The 26,978-nt window shown below is 45.6% G+C and overlaps 1 protein-coding gene across 1 annotated transcript; it reads left to right on the top strand.

Moving 5' to 3' along the window:
• Positions 1 to 1,661: 1,661 nt before the first annotated feature.
• Positions 1,662 to 26,232, top strand: LOC307089626 (zinc finger SWIM domain-containing protein 6-like). Its single transcript, XM_079755988.1, has 14 exons — positions 1,662 to 2,128; positions 11,610 to 12,017; positions 12,904 to 13,052; positions 13,434 to 13,584; positions 15,329 to 15,508; positions 16,233 to 16,409; positions 17,514 to 17,660; positions 18,167 to 18,316; positions 18,662 to 18,907; positions 19,187 to 19,322; positions 20,596 to 20,744; positions 21,112 to 21,275; positions 22,082 to 22,163; positions 22,670 to 26,232. The coding sequence occupies exons 1-14, from the start codon at positions 1,705 to 1,707 to the stop codon at positions 23,548 to 23,550; spliced, it is 3,444 nt and encodes a 1,147-aa protein (XP_079612114.1). The 5' UTR covers positions 1,662 to 1,704; the 3' UTR covers positions 23,551 to 26,232.
• Positions 26,233 to 26,978: the final 746 nt, after the last annotated feature.

Consider the following 26,978-nt stretch of genomic DNA (forward strand, 5'->3'; position numbering starts at 1 on the left):
TTTTTGTATTATCCGACACCTTACTTCACTGTGCCAGACTTGAGTTCCTTATTTACATTGTCTTCTCTATGCTTCTATTGTCTCCATTGTGTATCTCTGCCTCTCCTTCCTTCCCCCTCCCACTCCCTCCCTCCCGTTCTCTCCCCTCCCCCTCCCACCGAGTAGAACTTGGTGATTAATCTGAGGATTAACTACTTTTATGCTAATTAAGGTGTATTATGCAGCAGTTAGGGTATTAAAGTTCACCAATAAATGACACGCATACTGATGAGAATGCAAATGAGCCCGCCACGCAAGGATGCTCGCCTTTCTATGTGTGTGTGTGTGTGTGTGTGTGTGTGTGTGTTTGGCTGTGTGTCTGTCTGTGTGCCTGTGTGTCTGTGTGGGCTGATTATGATCCCTACTAGCCAGGAAGACCATAATGTCAAACACATCATAACCATTTTAGCTAAACGAATCTGGATAATGACATCATGCTTGAAGCAGGAGGAAACCAGTTGAATAGATTAAAGATGTAATAGAAAGGCTGTGTATATTTTAATATATGATTTTTATTAAATATTCCAGCAAATCTTATCTACGACAACCAAACCGAATACTTGACTAAGAGAGAGCGCAACACACACACACACACACACACACACACACACACACACACACACACACACACACACACTATTTCTATGTGCGTGCGTATGTATGCGTGCGTGAGCGCGTGCTTGTGTGGTTCGTATCCTTTTCCTCTGGCTCCCATGTTGTTTAAACCATGCTGAGAGAATAGAGGCGGTCATCAACATGCTTTTATTGAACTGTCTGCTGCAAATGAGACCGCCGGGGACTCCAGTCAATCACACAGCACGAGCACGCCGATCCCATTATGCGCTGTTCGGTTCCACCAGCTGGGGGGGCTGTTCCGCGGAACATGGGAAATGTTCAAACATCAACCCCTTATTTGCAATGATTTCATGGATTTTTATTGTATGCATACGAAATTTCGAAACGGCATCAGGAAACATTTTGTTAATTTGATTTTGGTCGAACATGGAGGCCTTGGCTTTTCGTTGCAAGCAGTCTGACAGAGTCATCATGATTATCTTTACCTTCCTACTCGCACAATGATACACGACGAAGAAACCCTGATATTTATTTATAGATGTAGGCTAATAGAGACCCACAGAACCCGCCCTATTTAATAGCAAGGCGACCAGCTAAATGGTTGCACTGGGACGATATCCAATATATTTCCTTTGAACAAATCCACATTCCAATGGACTTTAAAACGTCACAAAGGGCGTCTCACACAACCGCTGCGCCCTCCCCCACAAAACCACGAGGGCCCTGTTGACAGAATCACCGCCCGACAACCAACCGACACTTTCCACTGTCCCGTATTAAACACCGTCATAACGTCGTTTTACAGGGGTGCGAGTGTATTAAAAACGAACGTCTAATTCAACCCCTTTTCTATTTTTCTCGACGCACAAAGAACAAACGGAATCTGTAATTCTCTGTCACGTTCCCCTTTTTTCCTCCAGCGCCCCGGACGAGCGTAAGTCACGCCCCTTCTTGATTTGTCAACAAAGGGGCTTGACGAGCCTTTACGAAGAACCGCCCTGTATTCCGAAAAAAAGTGGGGGTTTGTCTATAGGCTACAGGGACAGCGGCTCATATGGTACGTTGACTTCCTCCGTGGATAAAGCTATCATGGCGGAGCGCACACAGTCGCCCCCAGCCAAAAGGCTCTGCTGTCGACCGGGCCACAGCGCGACATGTAGACAAGGCCATCGGGCCGGAGGAGGAATGCCATGCGGCGGCTCGGTGACTTGCGGGTCGAGCAAAACCCACAGCCCAGAATCTCTCTTGGACATCGCGGCGAGAAAAGTGGCCGAAAAGTGGCCCTTTCAGCGGGTCGAGGAACGCTTCGAACGGATCCCAGAACCGGTTCAGAGGCGGATCGTGTTCTGGTCTTTCCCACGGAGCGAACGGGAGATTTGTATGTACTCGTCGTTTAAAACCGGGGGAGACGAGGTCGGATCTAGCGGGGAGAACAACGATGAAACGCGACTCCCCTTCCGACGAGGCGTCGCATTGCTGGAGAGTGGCTGCGTGGACAATGTGCTGCAAGTCGGTGAGTGATGCCACCACCAACCAGTCACACGAGTAAAACCAACCACATCGGTCCTAGTAAGACAAGACGAATCGCACAAACATCGCTCTGGGCTTCATCGAGGCCCTTTAAAATGAATAGCTACGAAGAAATGTAAGGTAGACAACAGACATAGGGAGCTGGCCGGGGCTTTAAACCGTGGGCATACACCCCGGCTGAGCGCTGTTGATGCAGGCGTCGAAACCCAATGCGTAATCGGAACGCTGCGCTCTGCCGTTAAAGAAACATAATAGACCCACAGCTCAGCTCACGTGTCGGGGCATTTTGAGATAGTTTGGATGCGTTCCCGTGGTTATGTCCATTTATATATTATTTTATGTAACAACTAGGCAACGCCAAGAAGGACATTTTTTATTGTATGTTTTTGCTCGAAATAAAGTAGTGGGGGCCTAAACAAGACAGGCAGACACAACTGGAGAACTCTAATGACCCCGATACACAACAAATGATTACGTACAGGCTATATCACATGGCTGTATTATGACGTGCTCTTGTAATATCATGTTTATTATTATGCATGTGGGGTTATTATCGATTCGCTACAATGCTGCTCACGCGAAAAGTTTGGTTTATTTAGGTATCAAGTTAGTCATTACTTGACGGAAACGAGGTTAGGCTACACACACAAAAATAGAACAATGGAAAAAAGATCTGGTTTAGGTCGTTGGAAAAGAACCATCACCCCGCGTGTGTTGGTGATCATCCAGACTTTGGTGGTGGATGCATATCCGATATGCTGCTCCATATTAACCCCACTGTTGGGAATGTAAATATCGATCTACAGGGAGAGGGAGTACTGGACTAGGTTGGAATATAAAACAGCTGAAGTAGAACTAGTCCGTTTTTAACCACTGGAAAGACGCATTGTGTGTGTGTTCAATTACATGAAGCAAAGTTCCCAGATCATATTAGGGGTAAGCCTACACGTCCTATTCTAGCATAATGTCATTGGACATGAAACAAATCTTGGATTACTGGACACGAATGTAAGCCTTTCAAACGCCTGGCAAGAAAAAATAGCAGTATTGTAGATATTGATTTCTATTTATTTGTTTTTAAGACGCACCACATTTATTTTTAATATACTGTACTTTGCGCAAAAGCGGAAATAGAGTTGAAAGTGTTGGGGGGACCTTGCTTCCAGGCTAGACCAGTTGGCCTTGATTGGCCACCATACGACCCTCGCTATTTCCAGTGGGGTTGCACCAAGTCCTTATGACGGAAACCCAAGATCAGCTAATGTGTCGAGGGAGGAGTCAACGCTCCATCTATCACATCCGTGCACTTCTGGTCCCATGTGGTCTGTCGCTGATCTGGACCCAGAGTGTCTGTCGGCAGTAATTTACTTACTGCGGTTTATATTTGTATTTGAATTACAATCTTGAAACATTCTCTGCCTGGCTCTGTAGTAATACAAAGGTTCGGTTTTCCATGTGTTGCTTTAAAGTAGACAAAGAAAAGCATTCTTACTCTTCAAACGTTCACATGGACCACAGGCATTTTAAAGTCAAACATCATTTGGGAGGTTATTTAGGAATAATCCTTTCACAGCTTATGTTTGTGTAAAAAAAATTCAGTCAATGGATCCCAGCGGTTTTAATAATGGGACTTTCTTTCTGTTATTTATTCTTGCTGAAGTGAAAATCCTGACACTGGTAATAGTTTAACACTGTAGAGAGGAAGGGTTGTAAATCCCACTGATCCATTAATGGTAATTATTTATGCAGTTGCCATTATCATTGTATGCAAATTTAAAGGCAGGGAGCTCAATACATTTGCACTCGGAAGCAACAGTCAACAGCACATTTCCCTAGCCTTTGTTTATCTGATTGTGTTTCTCCAATTGGGGCTTTTGCTGTTTATAACGTCTGTACAGGGTTCAAAGTCGTTTTGAAATTAAGTTTTGGCATTGGAGAAAGAGCACTTTTAGCACCAAGGTCACAGTTTGGGTCTAACATATTTAAATGTCACTTTCAGCAACAAAGAGGATTATTATCCAGTTGGACCACTCACATGCCATCCATCAGGAATATATGATGACAAGCTTTGTGTGAGCTTATGGGATTCCCAGTGATGTTATTAACGAGTGCTGATATTTTTGGCACTAGCTAGTCTTTATTGAAATGATAAATATGGCAGGGAAATCAAATCTGAATAATATAACCGTAGTGATTCCTTCCAGGGATAAAGCTAATATGGTGGGTGGGCGAGAGGCAGAAAGTGTGTATTTTTTTCTAAACGCAATCTTCCTCCTTCAGAGAGAATAACATAACAATTTTTTGTTATCATTCATTTCTTACAAAATCAATGATTTGACATGCCCTGGAATGTAATCTCCCTCTGACACCAAATAATCGAGTGGCTACCGACAACAAGAGAGACTTCTGACTCTCCTCTCAAGGGCAACGACATAAGCACATCCTTATCTCAGGTCTCTGGGATTCCTGCACGTCGGGTATTGAAGGTTTAATAAGTGATTGTGACGTACATGCTTAATTGCCTATCTCCACCTCTGAGTGCATTGTTTATTCTTTCTTATTCTGCATTATTGGTTCATATAGAAACATAGTACTTCACTTTAACTCGTCTACTGAAATAACATGAATACATGTCAATCAAAAATACAAAATGTGTATTTTAGAATAGCTTGAAAGAAGAACCTGATGTATATCTACATATGTTTGTTTATTGTGATTGACACTCCCATTGACCTTATGAGTCAAAGAGCTGAGGCTCTGACCATGTGTGATAGTCCACTTTTTAAGTAATATCAGTTTAGTTAATCTAAAACACAAATTAAATTTAGCTGCAAGCCCGGTCGGGCAGTAGACGCTGGGTTTCCTGAAAACCTCCCTGCTATTTGCAAGACGTGCCCAGGCCAGGTATGTCTCAATGGCTTGGCGTTTTTGACTTGTGTCCCACCAGCTTGGCTCAGCATGGCTCACTGTCACCATAAAGAGGAATCTCGACCGGCCTCTTCAACCTCTTTCAAGCATTTTGATACCCCCATGTGACCAGAGAACGGTTCAACACAGCCCGGTCCTGTGCCTATCATGCCTATCTTTCCCCCAAACCCCCAAATATCTACTTACTATCTCCTCAGTCAGGGCACCATGGTCATGTTTTGGCAATACATCTGCAAACGGAAGTACTGCTCATGGTAAAGGGACTGCATTTATATGGTCAATAAAACTAAAATTTTTTAGTAAACAGCCGTAATATCCCCCCAAAAAAAGAAATGCTTTTGCCGGTCTCCTGGAACCAATATGTGACAATCTTCTCTGAGCTCCGTCTGGGCGGCCATTGATGTCTGTGTCGAGAGAGGGTTCTATTATATATTTTCGGAAACTAATAGTATACCACCGCTGTGTGGCGTTTGTCATATACTACGTCGCTCATTATAGTGCTCATACTCAGCAATGTTTAATAGCTTGAACAAAGTTGGCGTTGTTCATAACCATGGGGATATCACGTCCCCTTCCCCTCCTTCGTAGAACTCTGAACTCAAAACAATTTATTATATGTCAGTCTTCGCATTTCCGCTGAAACAAGGTTTTGACTTTAAGCGGATACAGTTGAAGCCAAAAACGTTAGCTTGTTGGTGACAGATGGACAATGATTGCATAGAGTTTAAAGTTTAAAGCTCCCTATCTGATGGAACTAACACTTCTCAGATGTTCCTGTTGTTACTGGTTTGGGCTTGGAGTTCTGCCCAGGTATTTTCCAGAACGTTCTCCATTGGCATTCCATTCAGCATAGCTGAATGTCTGAAATGTTTTCCACATCAACCCAAACAGCTTATCCAAATCACTGTTTCCCATCCATGTGCAAACTGTGCATGGACGTCATACAAACAAACACACACACACACACACACACACACACACACACACACACACACACACACACACACACACACACACACACACACACACACACACACACACACACACACACACACACGGTACAGAGGGCTCTGGCCAAGGCTAGTTCTCAGTAATAATTCAACAGTCAAACAACAACATATGGTTGTTCATATTTGATTTATCTATCTCCTTGAACACACACACACACTCACACGCGCGCGGTGGATCCAGCCTGTGAGCCCTACCCGAGGGGAGCACTGTTGCATAGTGTAGCCCTCACACCCTGCAGGGTCTTCTGGTTCAGGCCTATTCTTTGTGGGGCTTTCAAGGAGTCAACAAAGCAAGTCAAAGCATGCCAAACGCCTGGCATCATGGGAACACATGGCCTCAGAGGAATGGCCCCTGAAGAGCTGTGGCCTTCACACCGCCTTTGAAAGGATCTCTTCAGATCACTCAGGGCCTCAGCACACAAGTGTGTGTTTGGCTCTCTCCTGCCTCTACCGAGGTCAAGAAGGCCACGCTGATTAGGGACACGTAACCAAAGGTGGAAGAGAATGTCGTGAAATCCCAGATAGTACTGAATACCCTTTTGTTATTATAAATTACCATTGAATAGAGTTCGTTGGTGGATCCTGTGGGGATGTGGGTTAGGTTCTCCAAACTGGGCGGTACTGGGTTCGATACCACGATCTCTGCCACCTATATGCAGGCAGGCCTTCTTAGGCAAGATGCCTAAGAAGTCAGTTAATATCATTCATCGGAATTCATCGTTCTTCTGAATTCAGTCATCTGAGTCGCTTTGAATCAAAGCATCTGTCAATTGACTAAAGTCCAATATGCAGTAGAGCAGTAGAGCAGAGAACCCTAATGGAGCGCTCGAGACACTCTAACGCGGGGCAGCTGACTCCCCCCCCTCCCCAAACCACCACCCCGGCTCCAGCTGGGTGTTAATCCAAAGCGGCTCAGGAGAAATGCTTGTGTTATTAATGGGGTTTTAAAGGTGTCATCCATCAACAGGCAGTTACCCATAACTCAGCCGGGACAGGATGGGGGGTCTTAATGATGACCACCCCCCCCCCCCCCCCCCCCCCCCCTCCACGGTGATGCCTCCTACCAGGTCTCTCTTCCATCCACTCCCTCTCTCCTTTTGTCCTCCTCCTCCATCGTCTCCTCTCACCCGGTAACCTTTGACCTGCCACTCACAACTTGTTTTAAAGTTAGTTTTATAAAGAACATACGGCGGTGCAAATCTATCCTGGGCTGCTGAAGCGAAGTCCTTGAGTAAGAAGCCTAGCCCCCCACCTGCTCCTGAAAGACATGTAGAGGAATTCACTGAATGCGCGTGCGCTTTATGACTAAATGGTGGGGAATACTGAGTCAGTGGTTTACATCTCTCTGCGTGTCACCATGTGAACCAGGTTTCCGGATCTCATTTAACAAGAATACCAACTCTGGTGTCTTAAAGTATTTTTCTCAAAGTAGGTAGCTTTGTCTTTAAACGTGTGTGTGTGTGTGTGTGTGTGTGATCTTTTCAATGGCAGTGGACTTGCGGACAACTCCTCTTCTCGTCCCCCCCTCCCTTCCCATGCAGTCAGCAATCCTGTAATCAGCCACTTCCTGCTTCCTGTTTAACCCCTCCCTCCTCTAGGATCTCTTCTGTTTTTAAACGTTTTCTTCCCCATTCTCTCATTCTTCTCCTCCCCCTCCTAATGATCTCTCCCTCCTCTATCTTCACATTCAGTTCAGCATGGCTCACAGAAATGCCATTGTTTGAATGCATGTTTCAACAGTTTGTGTGCAGTTGTAAACATGGTCGCAGGATGTAGCATTGTCCCACCCACAAACACTTGAGAAATTTGAAAATCATTAATTCTAAAGTGAATACAAAGGAAGTTAATCCACAAACAGCTAGGGGTAAGGGATGTTGTTCAGAGATGCCGTGGTCCATGAGTCAAACTCCCCAGAAACATTACTTCTTTTTTGTTTACTGTTTCACGTTTGTCCACATTTTGGTCCATTCCACTACCTAGGTGACCAGAATTTAGGAGGCAAATGTTGTATTGTTTTAGCTTGGAGAACACAGGCACTTTTGTCCGCGTATGTACTATGTTTGAGACGGAATATGAACGTGTTCATGACCTCCCTCATTGAACTAGTACATTCCATTCTTATAAAGTGTGTGTGTGAGTCTTGAATTTATTATTGCTTGTCATTGGACATGTGATGGACTAATGATGCTTCAGATTTGATAAGCAAGTTGGCGGACATGATGACAATCCCTTCCCCATCGCAACAAAGAGTGGTTTGTTGAAAGAAAAGAAGGAGGTGAGAAAGATTAGCATTGCAGGAAACGGTTCAGAATATGGGACAGAGACAGGACGGAGGGGGGGTGGAGAGAGGTGGAAGAGAGCGATAGAGAGAAGGGATGTGAAACCTAGCAACACAGCACGTTTCCACGGCCGTTCCTACCGGGCCAATTGCTAAACACGGGGACCGGTTCCTCAGTAGTTTTGTTGAGCAAGCCAACGCTCTCTGGTTCAGCCAGATAGAGTGGAGATAAAGAGGTTATGTTGTCCTGGTTGGATGTGGAGCCACGATACGGCGTGACCTACATCCTGGGGCCCCTCCCCTTGACTCTCTTTTGTTTTTTTATAGCGGGGGGTGCCGTTGTGTCATCACGACAGACGGTTGGTATTACTCAGACGGCTGGGATTTCTTGACTAATCAGCGACAGCACGCGCGAAGAGACAAACCCACACTCGCACTCAAGTACACACATAACGTGTTCACCACCGGGTGTTTTGAGTCACCCCTCCCACGTGTGGTGGACATTTTTCAGATGCTCTCGCTCTCTCCCTGTCGACGGTGAGCTTTAACCCGGTTCATGTGTCATGTTTTGCTCCACCGGACAGACAGATACTGGGTCCGGAACAGCCAGTTTATCCTCCATCATGTCCAATCTTGTTCTGAAATGTTGGCCCGGTACCGCGGACGAGTTGAACACGTTCAGTTTGCTCGCACAGCACGCACACAGGATAGAGGTTGTTCTTTGTTCAACGGCAATCCGTTTGTGACTAATCCTTGAAAAGAGCGATAAGACGGCAATGAGTATGGTACTTCCGCACGCACACGTGTTTATTTTAAAGCGCAATAAAGGAACCTGTATGTCTAGTCATGGCTTTACCCGGATCAAACCTTTGGTATTATCAATAGAAAGTAAACAACATGTTTTGTTAGTCAGTGGTGACATGTGCTGTGGAACACTTTGTTCTTTTTATTGCGTTGTTTGTTCACAAATTTTCAATTTAATTTATTTTGCCATACATCCAAGGAATACCCCTGCTGTTACAACAGCACAAGTAATCTGTGTACTGTGTATTTCAGTGGTACCACATGGGAAAGTTGTACACACACACACACACACACACACACACACACACACACACACACACACACACACACACACACACACACACACACACACACACATTTCCATGTCGTTTCCAGGCTGTTTGTGTAGTCTGGTGAGCACCTGTTAGTAGTTCAGAGGCCATGGGTCAGAGGTGTTTCCAGACCAGCAGAAACTTGCCCCACTAACCCGCTAACTCTGCACAGCAGGTGTTTGTGTAGGGGTTGTGTTGGTTAAGTGTGTATTTTTACAAATGCACAAATACACACCAAACCACAGAAGACCCTGCTATGTTCTCATACAATGTGTGTTTTCTGAAAAAACGAAGGTCAGAAAACGTAGCTCAAATATGATCAGTCAAGAAAGTGGATAAAAGCGTTTGATAAAAGGCTGTGATTACGCAATGTACAAACTGGGACAAGAACACTTGTTGGCATGAGCTGTCAGGTCTTTGAAGGGCTATCCAACAGGGCTATGAATCTGAGTACATGGGCACAGCGGGTCCACAGTGTGGGTCTGAGATGGATTCTTGGTGGTTGGTTATATGGTTATAGAGTTATAGAGCGGGCTTTAGAGGTATATTTCATAGAATTAGGTTAGCGTAAGGTTAATTCTTATAGCGATTAAAACAATTGATTTTAGCATTAGGGCTTATAGTTTATATCCCCTAAGAATTATTATAGTTTATAGTTAATAGTTAATAATTGTATAGCCATCATCAACTTAAGGCTAATTGTTTATAGCATTATCACAAATAGTGTAACCCATAAGGCTTATTATAGTTTATAATTGTCTGTTTGTTACAGCATTAATGCTAATACGTTTATATCCTCGATCATCCTCAGGCTAATTGTTTATTGCATTATAGCGTATAACCCCTTTATAACCCCTAAGGCTTAGTCGTTATAGCATTGTGGCTAATATTGTATAACTGTCTTTTGGTTATGGGTAATGGGTTATAGGTAAAGCAAACTGTCATAGCGTCGGGGCTCATAGGTCACAGTAAGGCTGGATGCGCTGCGGTTGTGTCATCGAAGGAGTTAACTTTTGTTGCCGTGGGTGACACACAGTATTATGCAAGCTGTGAGATGGAGAGAGCGAGACGAGGAAGTGCGTTACAGAATGCTGAGCTCAGGGGTTTGGCTCGCTGCCAAGCGTAGAGACCTACACACACACACACACACACACACACACACACACACACACACACACACACACACACACACACACACACACACACACACACACACACACACAGAGCGCTCAGCTGAGGGCATTCCAAGCCTGCGTTCTCCCAACACGCCCCTCCTTTGTTTTGGAAGACCCGGCCTCTTCTCCTCCCTATTCTCTCCATCAGGGGTCTCTATTCCTCACTCTCGTTCTGATTGTCTCTGCCTTTCTCTGCCTCTGTCTTACATTTGCACTCTTTTCTGTCTCCTTTTTTTCTCAGTTTCTGGTTTCTTTGTCACTCCATGTCCCTGCCTCTCTCTCTCTCTTTCTTTCTCTCTCTCTTTCTTTCTCTCTCTCTTTCTTTCTTTCTTTCTTTCTTTCTTTCAATCCATCCCACTCTCTTGCTCTCTCGCTCACCCTCCCTCCGCCTCTCTCGCGCTCTCTCTGTCTCGTCATCGGGTCAGCTGTGGTTCAGGCGTGTTTGTGGGGAGGTACTCTCTGTGAGGGAGTGATACGCTGATGCTGTTTGTGGAAGAGCGACCGGAAGCTAGCGGGCTAGGGTTATCTAATGCAGTATACGGTGTCATCATTCTGCTGAACAGGAAAATAGGAGGACTATATATACACATAAAAATGTAACCCCACCTCTTTGAAAGTCACAGAGACTGTTTGACAGTGGTGTTAGTAATTGGTAGTAATACAGTTGTGTGGTTGTTCGATAGTAAAACAGAAAGTTAACAGTAGAAGAGGATATTTGACAGTAGAGTACATTTAGCTGTAGTACAGAATATCTTACAAAGTAGAGGAGTATATAGGAGTATGTTTCACAGTTGTACAGTATATAACGCAGTAGAATATGTTTCACAGTAGTACCGTATATTTGTCAGTAGAGTATGTTTCGCAGTAGTATCGTATGTTTGACAGTAGAGTATAACTCACAGTAGCCCAGTATAGAGCCTGTCTGACAACCCTCGTCTCCCGCCCCCCCCCCCCCCAGGCTTCCATCTCAGCGGGACGGTGCGAGAGCCTGCCGCCCCCGCATCGGCGTCCGACCCGGTGGCGTCCCCGGCGACGGGGACGACGACGGGGACGGAGCCCCCGCAGCCCTGCGGCGTGAGCGTGAGCTTCGACCGCTGCAAGATCACGGCGGTGACGTGCACGTGCGGCAACAAGGACATCTTCTACTGCGCCCACGTGGTGGCGCTGGCGCTGTACCGCGTGCGCAAGCCCGAGCAGGTGAAGCTGCGGCTGCCCATCTCGGAGACGCTGTTCCAGATGAACCGGGACCAGCTGCAGAAGTTCGTGCAGTACCTGATCACGGTGCACCACACCGAGGTGCTGCCCACCGCCCAGAAGCTGGCCGACGAGATCCTGTCGCTGGACTCGGAGATCAACCAGGTGCACGGTGAGTGATTGGTGTAAAAGGTGAACAGCACTCAGGGTCATACATTGAAATGCATAAATAGTAAGGGACGACACCATATGAACCGAAGGCTTATTTCCGTTGTGGTCCCTGTACGGAGACAAAAATGGAGTGGGTGGGGGGGACTAGGAGCAGTGGGTGGGGGGGCTATAAAGGAGGGCCTGGGATGGCGACGTAAAAGATTTGATTGTGCTTGTTTAGATGTTTCACAACATGTGATTGTGAAAGCATTGGGCCGCCGAGAATTTGTCACCTGCCCCAAATCTCAGCAGACGTCAGCGAAACGTGCGTGTGTGTCGATGAATCCGGAAAGCAGGGTGGGGCCACGTGATTTATTTAGATTCGGATCGCCCTGTCTTTTGTTTATTCTTTCTAGTCGTGGTGACATGGCTTCCGGAAAGGTTTGAGTGACACAACCCGCTCTCTACGGGATTGCCTTCTAGTTCCAACATGCGTCTAGTCATCAATTAACGACTGCGGCTGCATTTGCATGATTGCACATTCCCGCCTGCCATTGTGCCTGTGTTTTAAAGTGACAAATGAGTGGCTTGTGGCGGAATGCAGAATGCATGCGCTTGCGGTCGTGCTTGACGGATACCTGGACTTATAGTTAAAGGTGGGGCAGAATCCCTTTTATTCCTGCAGTCCTCCATTCAGACGGGGAGAGTGTGTGTGTACAAGAGACATGGGAGTGTAATTTCTATTGGATTTCAAATACCGAGGGCGATCATAAGGTACAATGTCACCCAGCCCAAAAATATTAGCATGGTGGCTCACTGTGTGTGTGTGTGTGTGTGTGTGTGTGTGTGTGTGTGTGTGTGTGTGTGTGTGTGTGTGTGTGTGTGTGTGTGTGTGTGTGTGTGTGTAGGAGCCCCGGACCCCACAGCAGGGGCCAGTGTGGACGATGAGAACTGCTGGCACCTGGACGAGGAGCAGGTCCAGGAGCAGGTGAAGCTCTTCCTGTCCCAGGGAGGGTACCACGGCTCTGGGAAGCAGCTCAACCTGCTCTTCAGCAAGGTAAGCATTCTCCAGACATGCTGGTAACCTGGCCCAGTCACACAGCAACCACACCGTCCTGTAGTCGATGCTAACAGTATGCAGGCGACGTATGAAATAACCATACTAATCACTGTAGCCATGGGAATGCTTTGACAATTATTGCCTCAGAATTATTCGTTCAACTGCACATTCATCCATTCACCCATATATTTGTCCATACAATCATTCATTCAATATTCATCCATTCACACAAATGTCATACACCCACAGCCGTATCAAAATTCACTATTACATCTGTACGTCAGATATCGTATCGTGGCAACGTAGCTCATTTTAAGCTTACCTGTTTCTTTTTAAGGTCCCTGTGTCTTTACCTGTGCCCTTGTACCTGTGCCCCAGGTGAGGGAGATGCTGAAGATGAGGGACTCCAACGGAGCGCGGATGTTGACTCTGATCACCGGTCAGTTCCTGGGCGACCCACGGCTGGCGCTATGGAAACAGCAGGGGACCACCATGACGGACAAATACAGGCAGCTCTGGGACGAACTAGGTAAACACACAGGAAGTACTCTGTAGAAACAACCAGAACATGGGCTGAACTAGGTAAACACACAGGAGCAATGCTGTTAAACATACCATAGCATGGGCTGAACTAGGTTAATACACAGGGGGTGCTATGTAAAACAGACTATAACACAGGGCAACTAGGTTAATGCACATGAGGAACGCTGTAGAACATACCAGAATATGGGCTGAACGAGGTTAAAACATAGGATGTACTCTGTAAAACATACCATAACATGGTGTGACATGGCATCAAATACATGAGGTGAACTATGTAAAATATACAAATAGATGGTGAGTACACAGGGTAAGCTATGTAAAATATACAAATACATGGGATGAAAGAGGTATAATACATACAATGAATGGCATGAAGGTTAGGTTAGGTTAAATGCACGCCGATACATTAAAACTAGTCGATGCTAGGGACAATACACACATATGCATGGCATGGACTACGTTAAACGTACACAGATACATGGGTTTGAACTAATTCAAAACAACCACTTTACTTGCTGGCTTACATAAAGAGATGCGGAACAAAGTGTGTGTGTGTGTGTGTGCTTCTGCAATACACCCTTAATACCGACACATATTGGTGCACATTTGTGTAACAATAACAGGCATGTGCGCCTCACGTGTCCTAAAGATCCAAAGCCACGCCAACACTTAACCAAGCAGCTCTTCTGAGTGGACAGGTACAGCAGGTTTATGTTTGACCTCATTCATGCAAAATGATATCCAGGATGTCACACAGCAGGATCAAGATTTTCATAATAACATAATGGAGCTCGGGTCCATCACAGCCAGGTCAACAGACATTCACCCTATTGGGACATCAGAATTAAATAAAGGACCGCCTAAGGATAGGAACAGTAGCCATGGCGATGGGCTCAAGCTCCCACATGTGTTTTCTAGAAACTAGAACAGATAAAGGATCCGTTCTCAAGAGCTTTCCTCTTGAGTTGTGTGTTTCTTTGATATATGTTGAGTTTAGTTCTCTCTTGAACACTTAAGCACCTTCACACTAAAGGCCACTCTGTCTCCCATGAGTGGAGCTGTTTTTCCCAGTAACCATACCATCAGCTTTACTGTCTGGCACCAAACGTAAATATTATTACTCAAATGTTAGGAGCTTTGTTCGGGTACCTAGATTATCACGAGCTGTCAGTGATGTAGAAATGGCGTTCTGGTTGAGTGACAGCGTGTCAACACGGGCCGTTAGTTGTCAACAGAGAGCAAGTGTTGCCAGCGAAACAGGAACAGGCGACGGCAACCCAAATGAACCCCCATGGGCTCAGCTTAGTTTAGCACCGATATGCTACAATGGGCTTAGCTCAGCACTGTGTATCCTGCAATGAGAGGGTGCACACAAACCGTAAACATCGGCCATTTTAACATTAGGTATTTGAAAAGCACACAGTGCGTACAGTATTGTACGTCTCCTGTCTAAAAACTTGCGGTCTTAACTATCAACACGACAAAACAATGTGTTTTGTACCACAGTTAACTAATGTGTGTGTGTGTGTGTGTGTGTGTGTGTGTGTGTGTGTGTGTGTGTGCTAGTATGTGTGCGCCTGTGTATATGTTTGTGTGTGTGTCCGTGTGTGGACACGGACACACACTCGTCCAGCTCGTCGTCATTGTAAATGAGGGGAAACCTCAACGATGCCCTACAAGTGTATGTGAAGGTTTGCAATGAAAGTCAATGTGTGTGTGTGCGTCCCCAGGCGCGTTGTGGATGTGCATCGTGCTGAACCCCCACTGCAAGCGGGAGCAGAAGGGCTCCTGGCTGCAGCAGCTCCGCCGCTGGAACAGCGTGGACGCGTGTCCCTTGGAGGACGGTAACCATGGCAGCGAGCTGACCCACCTGACCAACGCACGACCTCAGGGCCCGCACGGCCACCCAGGTGAGATGTCCCGGCCAATCGGAGCCCCCCCCCCCCGCTGTCTCTTATCATGAGTCCTCTCCTAGGACTCCCGTTCCCACTCGTAGCCGGTGTGACCTTCAAGTAGCGCCCCCCCTCTCTCCCCCGCCCTGAGATCCAGCCTCTCCACCCTAACGTCTCCCTGGTGTCACCCCTCACCCAGGCCTCTCTAGGCTCCATCCTAGTTTATTATCGTCGTACCTCTTCCCATGCACCTTTTTCAGGCTAATACTGATGTTATTGAGTGCAAACACATACCTGTAGTACACACACACAGGCAAACATACACTTGTGCGTGCACACGCACAGTGTGGGTATGTTTGTTAATTCATTTTATATTTTTCATATCTTGTCATTTCTTTTTTGATTTGAATTTAAGTATTTAGTTGCTTTTTCCTCAATCATTTGATTGGCCAGGATCGACTTGGGTTATTCCGCTCATTTGATAGACAAAAAGGCTTTGACACGCACATACACTCATTGACACGCACACACACTCATTGACATGCACACACACTCACCAATCGCATGCTCAAAAGGCTTTGACACGCACACACACTCATTCACTCACTCACTCACTCACTGTCACTCTCTCTCACACACACACACACACACACACACACACACACACACACACACACACACACACACACACACACACACACAGTGGATGGGTGTGTAACGTGCCCTCCTGCCCCCCTGTCAGACGCTCTGGCGCGGCCCCACCGGACGGTGTTCACACGGGCCATCGAGGCCTGTGATCTCCACTGGCAGGACCCCCACCTGCAGCACATCATCGCCCAGGACCCCGTCACCACCTGCTGTTACCACGACAACCGCCACAGCGCCCTGTTCGACCCCCGCGGCCGGCCCCTGTGGCACGGTAAAATATACGCTAATTAGTATTACTCTGATATGTTTGTCATATATATCATGATATATCATATATATCATCATATAATGACATGAATCATGATGCATATTGTAAATAATTGAATGTATAATAACTATGTCTATAATAAATATTATAATGGATAATCATGTTTATATGCAGTTCTATTAAATACATTAAATGAATAACCATTAATGTTATTTTACACATTCAAATAATGATTTATGTGGTATCAATACATGACACCTGCATAAATAATATAACAAACAATGTATTTAATAAGTAATAATTTATTGGGCTCACGGCCAGAACATCCCTCAGACGCCTGTTAAGTACCACTAGTAAAGTGCTCTTTCATAATGTTTGTTTGGAAGCGGGCGATTGTTGGGCCTCCGCTATTGCTGCTTGCAATAATGCTGCCTCATCCAAACGACTCACATTGTCCGGATGAACGGTTGTTGAGAAAATCTAAGCAGACGCAGATAAACATACATACAGATACTCCTTACATTTTAGTTAGATAGCGCTCAACCTTAATAGCAGATATGAGGAACTGACTGCTGTCATTGCTTACAGGCTAGCTATTTGGGACCAGGCTAGTTAGCGACAACAGACCTAACTAGCCTGGGCTAGTTAGCTATTTTGAAACAGGCTATTTCCTGGGAACAAAAGCAGTTTTTGCTAAAGTAACCACGCTGTTTCTTGAATTCTTTTAGCTTATTGAAACCAATTAGTCAATAATGTAACACCTCCGTTCTCTTCTGGCCTCTGTAGTTTCATGTACTGTAGCAAGCAACGTAGAGCAAGCTGTACTTTTTTTCAGAGACTCTATTTTTTAATCCAAAGCGGTTTGCAGTGAATTCGGATTCATGGCGTGGAGGAGCATGAAGGGGGTTAGGGCATGTTGAGGCCACACATGATGGGCTGTGCCGACAGGGTAAAGAACGTCAGACCTTTTTGACTGGCAGTCACATACCCCACCCACATTTTAGTTCCTGATCCTAATATGCAAACATCTGGCTGAGATCAAGTGATTTATATATTGATATGTGAATTACAGTGTGTAATATAAATGTATCGTCGTGGTCCCCACAGAGCATGTGCCCACTGCATGCGCCCGAGTGGATGCTCTGAGGTCACATGGTTACCCCAAGGAAGCGCTGCGATTGGCCATCGCTATCGTCAACACCCTGCAGAGGCAACAACAGAAGCAGCTGGAGTTATTCCGCAATCACAAGAAAGGTTTGTTGCTTTGTTTGTATACTGTCACTTTATTCTTGTATATCTATATGAAACTTTCAATGTTACCCCTGAAAAAGTTCAATATTTTCATTAGATTGTTTGTAAACTTTACATTTACATTGATATTCAATAGTTGTAAAAAATATATACAGCATATTTTCCATACTTCTAATTTTGACTGATACTACTACTACTTCTACTGCTACTATTTATTCTAGACCAAAGACAAAACAAAGATAGATCACTAGAATCTGTGGATCAAATTTAGAGCTATAAGACACCGTATACTTGTGGCCTTGTTATTATCCATAAGGGTGGTTCAGGGAGGAGCGACACCGAGCATGGTTTATGAAGCAGAGCCATGTATATAAATAGGACGCAGTGCATCTCCTCTTTGTTATCTAGCAGATCAACCAGGATCCTCTTCACTCCTGCTGACCTCGTGTCCTCTGCGAGGCGCTAGGGCCCGACCCCTCGTGTTAAGCTGTGTGCGTTTCCATTCCCAGACCTGCTGCACAAGGGCGTGACCTCCACCACCAACCCCGAGGGCTGGGTGGGCCATCCTCTGGACCCCATCGGCACCCTGTTCAGCACCCTGATGGGCACCAGTCAAGGGGGCAGCGAGGACTCAGCGGGGGGCAGGCTGGACTTCTCAGGTACATGGGGTTCACACACCCTCCCACCGCTAGCTGGCAGCTACATGCATGAGCACGTTACATGCACGCATACGCACACGCCACGGACATGCAGACTGACACACTGAAAAGTGCACACGCACGCACGCACGCACGCGCGGGCACACACACACACACACACACACACACACACACACTGAAACATGTGTATACACGCTGAAAGACTCATGCACGGACACACCTGTATTTACATGTGTTGACACACACATACACAAACATACACACACACACAGAGAAACCGCTCCTAATATCAAATCAATATGTGCCAATGTGCTGACTTATTTCTAATCACATTATAACCTACAGCCAAGAGAGCGAAGCACCCCACGTTCCCCACGCACCGTTACCTTGACGACGGCGAGTCGCTGGTGTGCCTGGCGGTGGAGGCGGCGCTGCTGGGCCTGGGGCAGCAGCGGGCCATGCCCGACGGCCTCTACGCCCAGGAGAAGGTGGGCCGCCACGAGGAGCAGCTCCTGGGCCGCCTGCAGGAGGTGGAGCTGGACGACCGGCTGGTGAAGGTGTTCCGCCGGCAGGCCGCCCTGCTGCTGGAGGGTGAGGGGGGGCAGGGCCGCGGGGGGCACACACAGGTCTACACAGGTGTTAACGCCAAGACACACACACACGTGTGTAGACATACCCATGTACAAACACACACGACTACACACATAAAACAAAGGTGTGTGTGTGTGTGTGTGTGTGTGTGTGTGTGTGTGTGTCCTATCTTATAATTTAGCAGACCCTTATATCCGACATTGTGCTCTCCATATTTATGAATGTATAGGCTTGATTGTGTTCTAAGTGTGTGTGTGTGTGTGTGTGTGTGTGTTCTAGCCGGTCCCCACAGTGGCCTAGGCGAGATGCTCCACAGAGAAAGTGTCCCCATGCACACCTTCGCCAAGTACCTGTTCACCACTCTGCTACCTCACGATGCTGAACTGGCATACAAGATTGCACTTAGAGCCATGAGGTGAGTCGATCACTGGGAATTAGAACCGCAAAATAATGCTCGTCAATACCCCGGGCGTAGGGCTTGTAGCGACGTAACATCACAATTATCGCCTCCGTTTTATTTAATTTAAGTTATTGTGGTGGTGGGTGATGCTTTTTGGGTCAGGTTCAGTTATGAATCATGAAAGGATTTTGACATTGTTGTTTGAAACAGCTTTTCTTATGAGAGACGTGGCAAAACAAATTCTTTGTTGGCCTAGGTTGTGGTTCATTAACGTTGATTTAGCATGTACTTAAACTCTTTCGAGTCCTCTACATATGGGGGAGTATAGCTAATAAAAATACCCATGATGCATTCTGATGTGCTAGCCCTATTTATTGCTTTTTATAGGAGGTTCCGGACTGGGGGGGTTGGGTGTTGGAGGCCATCAGATTCCTTCAACATTTTGGAATTCTTATTACATAATTGATCAGTGCTGGAAGGAGCGGTTAATACATGTGTGAATATTATTTGATATGCGGTCATGTGGTTTTGGTTTCTTTCCTGCCGGGATGATGGATGATATCAATCTTTATACATGAGATTCATATCTTCCAAATTCCCTGACTTCCATCGCTATGATTTGATTCACAGCCATTTTTTATTGGAGGAATCAGACATTTTTTTAGCTTAGAGTAATAAATGAAAAAAATGGACTCAGACATCCAAACCAAAACCCTGTGGAAGCTTATGAAACCATTGCTGAGTAATAAAATGATTTATGCTTACCTAATACTATTATTTAAGTATAAATGATCAATGTCAATCAAATATTTTTATTATTATATCATTTAAAATACATTTTACCCAAAGTCACTCACAGTGAATTCCATTTAACCGTGTAAAATCTCAACATGTACAGCTTTATGTTTCCACCACTGCTTGCATGCGTTGGCCTCTGCGCTGTCAGCGCCACCTTTGACTGGGCTCCTCCGTAACCGACCCAAGCTGTCATGTGTGAGACGTCCTTTAGTGTGTGTGTGGTGATGGCTGGTTTTACCTTTTTGTTTATTGCTGGCTCAATGCACAGGTGTGCAGCCTTACCCAGCCCCAGAGCCTCCTCCGTCTGCCTCTGGCCAGGGGTGACTGCCCCAACCAGCCACACACACACACACACACACACACACACACACACACACACACACACACACACACACACACACACACACACACACACACACACACACACACTCTTAATCTCTTTTATGACCATATAAAAGCGTCCTGTTCCTCTTTGTTTGTGTGTGTTCAGGCTGCCGGTGCTGGAGCCCTCTGCTGACCTGTCTCGCTCGCACCACATCGTATCCGTGGTAACCAACCGATACCCGCGCTGGTTCACTCTCAGCCACGTCGAGTCCCAGCAATGTGAGCTGGCCTCCACAATGCTCACGGCTGCTAAAGGTGACACGCACGCACACGCAGGGGCACTCACACCATACCAATCGCATGCTCACACACTGGATAATACCCAGTCACCCATACACGCATGCATGCACAAACACGTTTGACGCAAGGGCACGCACGCAAACACACTACCACTCGCATGCTCACACACTGGATAACACAGAGTCACTTATACACACACGTGCACAAACCCGTTTGACACACGCACACACACGCGTAGAGACAGACTGACAAATATATCATTAAGCTTCGGTTTAGCCCGATGGCGTCAAACCTCAAACCGTTGACATATTCTTGTTTAGAGTTTAGAATATGTAATGCTCCATGACGCCGCTGTACAAACATGCTGCTGTCGGCCCATCAGGGGACGCGTGCAAACTGCAGACGGTGCTGGAGTCCATCCAGAAGAACATCCACTCCTCGTCGCACATCTTCAAGCTGGCCCAGGACGCCTTCAAGATCGCCACGCTCATGGACAGCCTGCCCGACATCACCCTGCTCAAGGTGTCCCTGGAGCTCGGGCTGCAGGTACGCGCATGTACACACGTATGCATGCAAACACACGCACACACACATACCAACCCGGTATTGTAAAATGGTGTCCGCCCCCTGCTGGCCATTAAAGATTTTTTAAGGATAAAACGAATGGAGTTATTCAAGGTAAAATAAATTAAGCTTATCTTTAAAAGATTGAACGAAAGTCATGACATTTGTCAAATGTACGCCTGTTAGGCTATATTAGGGTTATATTAGGTAATATATTAGGCTATTACCGGTATGTTATTAGTTGAGATGGTAGAGCAGATTTAGGCTGTAGCTTTGCACGCTGCTGTGTGGTGTGTGTGCGTGTGATGCTGAAACTATAATTGCTTTTTGGTTAATAATTTAGTTTAATAAGAAGGAGATGAGCACAACCATCATTTCAAGCTGTTATTTAATCGTGGAGTTTGCCAAACTTGTTGCCAACCTTTTTGAGCGTGCACATGAGTGCAGCCTATTATCAGTAATGCATTTGGATTAATTAACATTACCGATAGAACATTGTCAATGTTTGACTTTATTGCATAATAGTCTCTTTATTTAGGAAAAACAGACCATCCAAATTATTATCATAGCAAAATAAGGAGGCCATAAATCATACAGGAAAGACAGGAAAAAAGACGCAAGATGCAACCGCCTACACCTGCACTTATAGTCTGCCTACGCTGCCAATTACACACACACACACACACACACACTCCCACACTTTGAAACATGGGGGATGGGACGGGGAACCTTAAGGCTGGGGGGGGTCCCTCCAGCCCCAGTCCCCGTGCTGACCCTGTGCCCCCCAGGTGATGAGGATGACTCTGTCCACCCTGAACTGGCGGAGGCGGGAGATGGTGCGCTGGTTGGTCACCTGTGCCACGGAAGTCGGTGAGTCCGGACCTCAGTGAAGACCCCTTTGGGCAGATGGATTAGATTAGATTAGGATTACATCAGACTAAATGGGTACTTTATCCGTCTCGGGGGGGGGGGGGGGGTCTCGGTTGCAACGGCAGCACACGACAAAACTAAAAAGATCAATCTGAAAATAGAAATGACATCACAGTAGGACACAAAAAGATATCCCAACAATACAGTATTTGAATTACACTATTAAATGATGATCATAATGTATTTTTAAGTACAGTGCAAATGTATAGGTTATTTAGTATCAAAGACAATCAAGTGTAGTTTTTAGTTCATCAATAATTCAATTATCCCGGTTAAAACGACACATTTCTAATACTGTCATTTAATTTGATTTTGATAAAGAGATAACAAGGGCGATGTCTCCCAAAACCTATGTTTAGTTAACACAACCAAATTCTCACAGACAAACCCCGTCAAACCCCACTGTACCGCTCAACCCTGGCGTCATCCCCCTCTCTCTCCCCCAGGGGTCTACGCACTGGACAGCATCATGCAGAACTGGTACACCCTCTTCACCCCCACGGAGGCCACCAGCATCGTGGCCACCACCGTCGTGTCCAACAGCACCGTGCTGCGGCTCCACCTGGACTGCCACCAGCAGGACAACCTGGCCAACTCGGCCCGCACCCTGGCCCTGCAGTGCGCCATGAAGGACCCCCAGAACTGCGCGCTCTCCGCCCTGACCCTCTGTGAAAAGGAGCACATCGCCTTCGAGACGGCGTACCAGATCGTGCTGGACGCGGCGGCGGCCACAGCGGCCACGGGCATGAGCTACACCCAGCTGTTCACCATCGCCCGCTACATGGAGCACCGCGGCTACCCCATGCGCGCCTACAAGCTCGCCACGCTGGCCATGACGCACCTCAACCTCAGCTACAACCAGGACACGCACCCGGCCATCAACGACGTGCTGTGGGCGTGCGCGCTCAGCCACTCGCTGGGCAAGAACGAGCTGGCGGCCGTTATCCCCCTGGTGGTGAAGAGCGTGAAGTGCGCCACGGTGCTGTCGGACATCCTGCGGCGGTGCACCATGACCACGCCGGGCATGGTGGTGTCGGCGCTGCACAGCCGCCGCAACTCGGGCAAGCTGATGTCCCTGGACAAGGCGCCGCTGCGCAAGCTGCTGGACGCCACCATCGGCGCCTACATCAACACCACGCACTCGCGGCTCACGCACATCAGCCCGCGGCACTACGGCGAGTTCATCGAGTTCCTGAGCAAGGCGCGCGAGACGTTCCTGATGGCGCACGACGGCCACATCCAGTTCGCCCAGTTCATAGACAACCTCAAGCAGATCTACAAGGGCAAGAAGAAGCTCATGAATCTGGTGAGGGAGAGGTTCGGGTGACGGGCCGACCGACCGACGGACGTTTTTACTTGAGTCCCCTCGTCCCCCTCCCATCTCCTTCCCCACTTGGTTCAGAAGTAGATGGGGATTTCTGCCGTCGAGATCTGCCATTCAGACAGCCAGAACCGGGTTTCCACCATGTTGGAGAAGGAGCTTGTGATGCTTGCTCCACAGATGGGCTTAGACCGTGGCAGTCTAAATCATGGTATTAAATCAGGTTTTCCGGAGGCTATAGAAATACCAGTATTTTGCATACGTTGAGTCGATCTTAAAAAGGGCCCCTATTATACCACCAGGTGTCATGTTGTGGAGCCATTATGAGCCATTTTCTATCTATCTCAAATCCTTTCCTTTGAGACGTCACAAATGTGGGATTGTCCAATCAGCTAGAAGGAGTTAATTAGACAGTATGGTAGGTGCGAGAGGTGTCGTGCATATGAGCCGACACTCCCACTTTGTGATGTCTCGAAGGGGTAGATTTAAAGCACAAAAGAAAGACTTGATACAATTCAAAACAGAAGTAAAGACAAAATTGCATTTAAATAACTACAGTGGCAACAAACTATAAGCCACACTTGGTATTTATGTTCATGGTCAGTTTACAAACAGAATTGTCATAGCATTGAAGATAAATACAAACTCTTTTGCGTAACACCAAGTGAATTTCCAACTTGCACTTCCATTTCCTCGTGGATTACCTGGAGCCTCAAACTAAATAGAAATGGCTTTAAACCAAGAGGACTCCCTATCTTAAGCAACAATTACCTCTCGTAAGGATTGTGTGTAAGCTTTAGTCCACCTTCTGGCACATAAAGAAGTTTGTAGAAGAAGATCCACAGAAATCATCGTTCCTTTGAATCAATATTCTTAGGTTTTTGTAATACTCAAATACTTGTTTTAGTTTTTTCAGTGTTGCCATTCATACTGCTCACATTTAACAAAGTATAGAAACACACAAAGATACTGTCGTCAAGTTACTTGTTTGTGAAAAATGTCAAAATACATTCTCAGGGACTACTTTGGAAAATCAAAAAAAAAAGTTAAGAAGCATTTTATTGTACAGAACACACAGATTATTGCGTCTGAAGATGTAAAAAATGTATACATTTACTAATTTATGACAAAATATTATATGTAATGCAAATACTTGAAGTTTTGGTATTTGTTTTTTCTTTTTTTACAAAAACATATCAGAAAGACTTGAACTGTGCGCCGGGTGGTATATTCTGAGGCCAGGTGACTGTCCAATGGCATTTGCATCGGATCCGTTGACCGTCAGTAATCTAGCAACAGCGCGTGTCAGTTGATTGTCACCGAAGGCAACAGAGGTTATTGACACCTTTTATTGACAAGCTGTGAAGCATCCAAAGGTGGACGACCTGAACAATGTGTTGAGTCGTTGTACTGATGCACTGTGACGACTCATACGGTGAACAGAAAAACGGGCTAATTGCGAGACGATAAGTCGTCTTGTTTCGTTTTGTATTAATACACAGAAAGCATGCGTTCACATAGTGGAGCCAAGGTGGGGACCATAAACCATGGTTTAAATAGTCTTCTGAGCAACAAGCCCTGGATCAGAGACTTACAGCCGACCACATTCCCCAGGCGGCCATCTTGGTTGTAAGGAGGACCAAAGATGGTCACTATGTGAATAAGGCCCATAGCGCTCTGTTTTTAAAGGAAAATTCCACTGGTGGGCCATCCTCTATTCGTAGATGTAATATGTCCACCAGTCTACCTACCCGTAATAACTTGGAATGACACAGCTACTGCTTTCTGCTTCACCCTGGACTACAACAAGTCCACTATTACTACTTCAGTGTCTGCTATGCTAGCTAGCAAGGTGGCTTATGTGTCTGCTGTTGTTTTTTCCAAGCTCTTCCTGAATCAACAGCGATTTACAACTCTCTACTCTTTACTTTTATTTTACCCTTACAGTGCAACTGCCAGTTTGTTGTTGTTTTGCTTGCCAGACTAAAAGGGGAACCTTAAACATGTATGCCTTTTTCTGTTGAACAAGCTAATGTTGCTTGACAGTGGAATTTCTCTTTAAATACAATTTTTACCTTTTAAAACTACAGTATAACATGGGTACAGTAAAACTGGTTTCTTGTCCTTTGTCGGCCATAAAGGAAAACTTGTTTAGGCCCAAGAAATGTATATTTGCCTCCTCTGTAGTGATACAGACTTTGTGCAGGGCAGAAAGTAACTGTTTAGGTCTTGACTGTTCAGCTTTTTATAGCCTACTGTATATGGTCCATGATTTATTTTTATTTTTCATTTGTTTGGCTGCTTTAAAATAACCAAATGACCATTTGTAACTACCAAACCTTGTTCATTTAAAAATAACAAATCAACAACATTTTTTTACTTCAGTTTCTTTTTTATATTCTGTATTCTGTGCTTTAAAAGCCCTTTTTTTCTCTTTGTTTCTTGTTTTTCTGTGAAAATGATTCAGTGTGACTTTCCCCTGTCCTCACTATAGGTCTGTTACTAGCTCCCTTGTTCATAAAATAACTATGATCATTTTATTTATTATATTGCGTAAAAAGATTGTACCACTGTTTCAACTTGCTGATGAAATGGAATTTTAAGGTTTGATACAGTAATATCAATTTATTTATGTAACTGGATCACTGTTTTATAAACTTGTTAATGATTCATTTTCTTTTGATTAAAATTTTGAGAGGATACGGTCACTTTGTTTTTCTTTAAAACAACATTTAAAACAAAAACACGTGGTTTATAATTTAAAGGAACTAAAGAGTATATGAAATCAATCTATAAGTTTAACACAAGGCCCTTGAGAAAATCCATGAGATTAATTATTGGACTTGGTTGACTTTAAATTATTAATATCATTCAGAGGACTTAACCCCAAGATCCTTTGACATGTTGTTACATGATGCACAGCATAATCAAAATCACTGCTTGGTGTTGGAATCCACTCCTGGCATAAAGACTTGCTACTCGCAAAAATAAAATAATCCTGTTTTGGGTTGGTTTAGCGTCTAGAGCAGCCCCTCTAGGTTTACCTCTACACTGTATAAGGGGATCTCTGACCTTTCCTTTATAGATTAGTGCTGCATCGCTGTCTTTGATTTCTCCTCTCGCCCTGGCCTGACCCTGCCTTGGAGAAGCGGTCATCTTCATTTTTTGGGGACCTTCCAACAGCTTTACAAGGAATCCAAAATGCCACACGTCTGCAAATTTGCAGACTGTCTCATGAAGTTCTCAGAAACTAGAAACAGTTTCCGGCAAAAATAATCCTCTTTTTTGTTGGCCTTTGCGTCTAGAGCAGCCTTTCCTTTTTAACAAAGGAATCTCATTGGTCGAAAAAATAAAATTTATTTTGATCGATCAGTTGGCTCGAAACATTATTATTTCTTGTTTTTCCTTGCTAATCCTTGTTATTCCCTCCTGGC

Source organism: Pollachius pollachius (assembly GCF_949987615.1).
Source record: "Pollachius pollachius genome assembly, chromosome: 18".
NCBI lineage: Eukaryota > Metazoa > Chordata > Actinopteri > Gadiformes > Gadidae > Pollachius > Pollachius pollachius.